The sequence below is a fragment of the Gossypium hirsutum genome, chromosome D03 (genome assembly GCF_007990345.1).
Source record: "Gossypium hirsutum isolate 1008001.06 chromosome D03, Gossypium_hirsutum_v2.1, whole genome shotgun sequence".
NCBI lineage: Eukaryota > Viridiplantae > Streptophyta > Magnoliopsida > Malvales > Malvaceae > Gossypium > Gossypium hirsutum.
Window position 1 is genome coordinate 6,398,437 of NC_053439.1, and position 6,593 is coordinate 6,405,029.

General features: G+C 34.8%; 1 protein-coding gene across 7 annotated transcripts; it reads right to left on the minus strand.

Annotated features, from left to right (window-relative positions):
• Positions 1–891: 891 nt before the first annotated feature.
• LOC107941232 (glutathione hydrolase 1) lies at positions 892–6,315 on the minus strand. 7 transcript variants are annotated; one of them, XM_016874787.2, is made up of 9 exons: positions 5,961–6,158; positions 5,825–5,893; positions 3,792–3,893; positions 2,830–3,173; positions 2,212–2,730; positions 1,875–2,110; positions 1,513–1,780; positions 1,306–1,443; positions 892–1,221 (listed from the first exon to the last, which is right to left on the minus strand). In XM_016874787.2, exons 3-9 carry the CDS (start codon positions 3,823–3,825, stop codon positions 991–993), a joined length of 1,770 nt encoding a protein of 589 aa, XP_016730276.1. In that variant the 5' UTR covers positions 3,826–3,893; positions 5,825–5,893; positions 5,961–6,158; the 3' UTR covers positions 892–990. The 7 variants fall into 7 exon arrangements, with proteins under 7 accessions (XP_016730276.1, XP_040945618.1, XP_040945620.1 ...); XM_041089684.1 differs by having other exon boundaries at positions 2,830–3,113; positions 5,961–6,156; XM_041089686.1 differs by lacking the exons at positions 3,792–3,893; positions 5,825–5,893 and adding an exon at positions 6,183–6,220 and having other exon boundaries at positions 2,830–3,113; positions 5,961–6,064.
• Between the last annotated feature and the right edge of the window lie 278 nt (positions 6,316–6,593).

The following is a 6,593-nucleotide window of genomic DNA, read 5'->3' on the forward strand; positions in this document are numbered from 1 at the left end:
GAGGTTTCTACCCAAGAACCTCAACAGCAATCAGAGCCAATTGCAGTCAGAAGGCAGAGACGAGAAATTCAGAAACCAGCTCGTTTCACTGACATGGTAGCTTATGCACTTCCAGTTGTTGATAATATTCCATCCACTTACACCGAAGCCATTCAGAGTTTAGAGAATAATAGATGGTTAGGTGCAATGGAAGAGGAAATGCAATCTCTAGAGAAAAACAAGACGTGGAAGCTGGCACAACTACCAAAAGGGAAGAAGGCGATTGGTTGCAAATTTGAAGACACTATTGAAGTTAGTGTTATGAGAAGATGTTCGAAGATGTGGAATATCGCCAAGGTGGAGATTTGTTGAATATTGGCAATATCCCACATTAGGAAAAGATAGAAAGGGAGGGGGTTTGGTTTGTTATATATAGAACCCCTCCCCCTTTGGTTGTATCATCCCAAAATCTTCTCCTTTGTAATATTTCTAGAAGAAATATTGATTTGGTAGTGTCCGAGGACGTAAGCTAAATTGGCCGAACCTCGTTAAATCTCTGGTATTTTATTTCTTATTTGTTTGCTTTTATTTAATAGCTTTATGTTGGTTATATTTATTTAGTTATTATTGCTATAAATATCTAAGTGAGTTCTGTCTAGTTGTTGGGTTTTAAGCGGGACCATTTGTGACCCCTCCAATTTAACTGGGAATTTTCTTAGTATAATTATTGGCATAATAATTATCTAAATATTTCTGATAATATTGTTATTAATATTATCGTCGCTTCCGCAACAATTTGATGGGGCTTGGAGCAGATTAACGTGATATTATAGATGGTCTCTAACAGGAAATTAGGATATCCTGCACATGGATGCTAAACCGGTTTGAAATGGTTGTTGGAGATAGTATATATTTCGTTCTCAATTATTTTGATTAAATAATGATCATAAGATTATAATCTCACACATGCGACCTGAATTTCATCACCCACAATCCCACTAAACGTGGGTATTAGAAACCGGCAGGGAACCCTCCTTTTCTAGGGTCACTAACTGCCACAAGTTCTCCATTTCCCTTCAAACCATCTAAATTATGAACTATAAATTGGCTAACACTTAAACTGGCTGGACCTTGTAGTATATGTCCCTTCTTTTGAAGGTCTTTCCTGATTGTTTCGGGCACTTCAAAATGATCGCCAATCACATTTGTCGAGTTCTCATACTTCACAACATTGGGTATCAGCTACATCAACACATAAAGAAAACAATATCAGATATCAAGAAAACCAAACCCAGATTGTAAATGACAGAGTAAAAAAAAAAAAACCTGATGGTAGACCCTTGGTGCCATGACAGACGAGAGTGGATCCATCCCAAGAGCAAAATGGTTCAACAAAACCTGTGTAGTCCCAGCAATGATATTAGCTCCTCCACTTGCACCCACCACCGCTTTCAGCTTCTCATCCTGAAGAATCACATGTGTGAAAAACCCATCATTTTTTTAGATGTTAGATTATGTTTTGAAGCAGCAAACCTTCAAAATGATTGTGGGTGTCATAGAAGATAAGGGCCTTTTGCCAGGGCGGACGAAGTTGGATGGTGCCGGCGGTGGGTTATCTTTTGAGCTATTGTTACTCGGCATTGAGAAGTCATCCATTTCATTATTGAGGACTATACCAGTACTTGGTGACAGTATTTTTGAACCAAAGAATGCATTCACTGTATTAGTTATTGCTACAGCGTTTCTGTTGGTATCCACTATGGATACATGACTGGTTCCATGATCATCGATCTGGTTCCACCTGCCAGGATGCAAAATTTTTAACATCAAAGTTAATTGAGATGGGGAAAAGCAAGCATGTTTATTTAAAGGTTATTTGGTAACTGTGGTTTTACCTTCCACCATAATACTTGGGACCAAAAGTCATGTTGTCATGAATGGTTTTCTTTAACTCTTGTGCAAACTTGGGAGAGAGCATATCGGCTACAACTTGGGAAACATTTACAAAATCAGGATCACCTAAATTCATCCTTACTGCAAATGCATGTTTCAATGCTTCTATTAGTCTATGGGTTCCAAGTGATCCTGTAAGGCCGGTTGGGATTGCATATTGGGCAAGAATGTTCAATATCTGTTACAATAAGATTAAAAAAAACCAAGCTATCAAACTCTGACAATATCTTACAAATTGATGTTAATTGTGACAGAAAGCATGAACCAGAGTATACTTACTAGTGTCATCGAAACTCCCCCTGAGGAAGGCGGTGGCATGCTAAGAATTTTAAGGCCTAGAACGTTAGCTGTGATGGGTTCCCTCATTTTAACTTCATACTTCTTCAAGTCAGTTAATGTGAGTATCCCACCAGCTTTTTGAACATCTCTTACTAAATTAAACCCGATGGATCCATTATAGAAAGCTTGTACCCCATATACTGAAATCTTTCGAAGAGTTCTTGCTAGCTTCTTGTTATAACAAATGTCACCAACTTTCAAAAGCTCCCCATTTGATGTGAAGACTTCTCGAAGCCCCTTATCTGCCATGATTGCTGATTTCGAACTTTCCATCTGCATTTGGAGATATGGAGAAACTTTGAACCCTTTTCGAGCAAGACTCTCAGCTGGTTTCACCAGTCTTTTCCATGGAAGTTTTCCATGTTGTTTCCAAGCTTTGTGAAGCCCTGCAAGTTGCCCTGGTACTCCGATAGAGAGACCACCATTGGCTTTTAGACTAGCATTGCCTGCATACATGTTCTGGATATGGAGAAAAATGGAGTAATTAATGAAGAAAAAACAAACAAATAAACATATGGATATTCAACATATGGAAATGTCAATCAATTAGTTGTTCACCTGAGAGGCTTTCATTGGAGCCGTTTCTCTCATGTCAAATACTTGTGCTTTCCCATTAGCTTCTCTAATTAACATGAAGGCTCCTCCACCTATGCCACTTGATCCCGGGCTTACAACCCCCAAGCAAAGGGAAGCAGCCACCGCTGCATCGACGGCATGGCCTCCGTTCCAGAGAATATTCATCCCGATCGTCGAACATCGGCCATCATCGGCAGCAACTGCGCCTTGACGTGCAACAATTTGCTCACGTCTCTGTTTGGTGGAAGCAATTGCGCCATCTACCTCTGTTGAAGTAGCAGGGGAGACAAGGAAGAAGAGAAGAGAAATGGTGATCCACAACATTACTGCAATAGTGGGTAAATCATGAACTGCTTGAGTTCCCAATCAAATAACAACACCAGAAATAAGCATGAATCATACAGATTCCCAGCCCTTCTCCCTCTCTCAAAGATTAATATTTTAAACATGAACACCTACACTAAATAGCCTCGTACTTACATATTTACATAGTAGAAACAACGACATTTATTTCCTCTCCATATATGTATTTAATATATGATTCTCTTTTCAAACTTTTCCTTCTTTAGCACACGCCACATTTGGCTATTGAAATGCATGCATCATCTTCATCTGATTAAATAAAATAAAGAGAAACAGAAATGGGGTTTGAATTCGATTCTCTTCTTCTTGTTCTACTAAAAAGTAAATGCATCATAGGAAAATACGCATGATCAGGCATTTTCACCAATGGAGGAGAGGGGGGGGGGATTTAAAAATCATGTTTCAGCCTTATTTGATCTGGGAATATATGTATATATAAACACCCTATAATAACCTTGCCATCATACTCAGAAAGATAATAGAAAGCCACTGAAGCATGCAAGCATGGCAGTGCCAACATTTCAGTAAAACTATATGAAATGAAAACTACAAGTCAAAGCAAATGCAAGGATATTTCTTACATGATGTAGAAATAGTAGTAGTAGTCTTCCTCATCTCTTTCCTTTGTGTTTCTTTCTCCTTTGAAAAATATTGAGTTTGAGTTTAACTCTTGTACTACAGATCTGATGGATATCATATTATCATGGATCAATTGGTTTGGCTTAAAATATTATCCAAGGGACAAATGTGATTGATGCAATTTTAATTTCCAATTTAATAAGACAGCAGCACATGGAATAATATGTATCATCTGCTTCCTGTCCAAAAATGTCAATGCTCTCTTTTGTTAAACCTTGATGCTTGATTTAAAAACCTCTCTAATTTGTTTGGAGTATTGTTTTCATCCATTACCTATCTAGTTTTGGATGTTTTGCCATTTGTCCAAAACATACTATACATTTTCTTCTAGTACTTACTATTTTTTTTAACTCTAAGGATATACGCTTTCTAGATTTTAGAAACTGATTTTGTATTTGTTGTAATTATTATAAATTCTTATTATATACACCTCTCCAACCCTTAAATAGAAAGTTAATGTACTTCAGTACACTCGAACCTACATCCTCTTATACTAATAACAATACTAATACCAATCAAATTAAGACTCAATCGACATCACATGGAACTATATTAAATCCTACAAAACATATTTTGGCTTACTTGACTACCATATAGGTCTTTAAAATAGTTGTGAAATAAATGTATTTAACACTAGTTCAAAGAGGAAAAAATAATTTATTCGATATACATTTACCCCTAAAGGAAAATCTAACCTAATTTTACTAAAGATCCTAAGTTCCATTTTCTTGATCATGATATTCCATTTTCTCCTCAAACACCATTGACTTCAAAACCCACAATTGATACCCTAAAAACATTGCTATAAAATCCCATAATTCAAAATGATTTCTAAACCCATAACTTGAAGAGATTGAAAACCCATCATAACTAGAAATAAATCATTAAGTGATCTAACCCTAGACCATAAGAATAGTAAACTAAAAAATGTCTTTTTTCATCCATCTCAAACTCAAAAACTAGTAAGGATAAATATTCAATTATTGTTATTGTGGGTTGAGAGCTTTAACATGCAACTTCAACGCTTTGTGGAATAAGAGAAGAAAATTTTTTGGATTAATATTCGTCTTCTTTTTTGTTTTTTGTTGAGAAATTTTTATTTGGGTATTATGATTTGTGAGATGAGAATGAGTAGTAATACAAGATTTATAGTTTGTGAAATTACTGTTTATAAAGTTTGGGGCTTATGGTGGATATAACTTTTTTTTATGTTTAAATTGATGTTGAATTATGAGATTATATCTCGATTGTTAAATTTGTTGAAAATTGTTTGTTGGGAAATTATTGATGTTTGAAGTTTTTATTGAAGTTGCGTAAAAGTAATTGAGTTTATTGTTGAAATAGGTTTAGTACTGTTGTTAATTTATATTTCGTTTTTTGAGAAGAGCGAAACAACAAAACAATGGAACGTTATTGTTTAATTCATCAACACAATATGTTACTAACAAAGAATAGGCAATTGGGAATTAACAACAATCAGCCACAACAATTGGCTAATAATAAGGAATTCTAAACTATGCAAATGGAAGCTATGCGGTTAAAAAAGAAGACGATGAGATACCTGTCAACCATCTCAAAAAAGAACTATTATATTTGTCACTTGGATTATGCTTTTGTTATACATTTTCTGTTAGCAATTTGGTTTAATATTACCAAAGATTTTGATTAATGGCATATTATGCATTGATGTGAACATTGGAATGTGCTATGGAATTTTTCAATTTATTGCATTGGTGTAAACTCTCATTCCCTACATTATCTGCTTCCCCCTCTTAGTAAGTCTTGCTAGTATCTATTGGTTTGGTTGAAGTAGGTGGGGAATGGTCTATTGAAATACCTTATTCAGTTGAAGGAGTTGATCACTGTAACGAAGTAGTTTTTGTTTTGTATAGAGAGACAATAAAAAAACCCTACACATACATACATATCAGGTGTTATTTATGCAAGTCAAACAATGAAAACAATCATCATTTACCTCAACATATGTTGTTGCATTCAATGGTTTTGCTGGAGACTTGTTTCTAGAGGATAATATCCCACAATCCTACAAAGTTTTGAATCAATTCTATAGGAACATGTGAAGAGGGTCTAACTTGTTTTTGGAGGCTTACCTAAACTATAATTCTTGCTAGCATCAATGCTATTGTTGAAGTTGTAGGATCTAGTTCTACCAAAGTTGATACACTTGTTGGTGGAGTTACAGGTACTGAAGGAACTGGAGTTGATGATGCTATATGAGAAGTAAGAATTGTTGTTTCTAAGGGAAACAAATAAAATATAGTTAAATGAAAATAGAACAAAGAAAACATTTGTTTTGGTTGAGAAGCACTTACAGTAGATTTTGAACATTTCCAAAAATTGTGTTGTACTTCAAAGCATTAATGATACCTTATCTTCCTTCCCCTCCTAGATGGTTTGGCACCACCACTTTATTCACCCTCCTTTAATCTATACATATATATTGAATTAAAGTCCAAAGTATCTTCCTCATGCTACATATGGCGCACACCCTCGTTCATTTTTTTCATTTTCTTTTTACATTTTATAAAAGTGGTTAATTTTCAATATTGGTCCTTTTAATATGCTTAAATTTTGGATTTATCCTTATACTTTAATTTCTAACATAATTTGGTCTCTATGTTGTTAAAATTTTATTAATTAGTTTAATATTTTTATAATGTAATTAATTACTTCAAATAGATAATATCGTTAACTTTTCAATTAAAATGTTATGTGATTATATA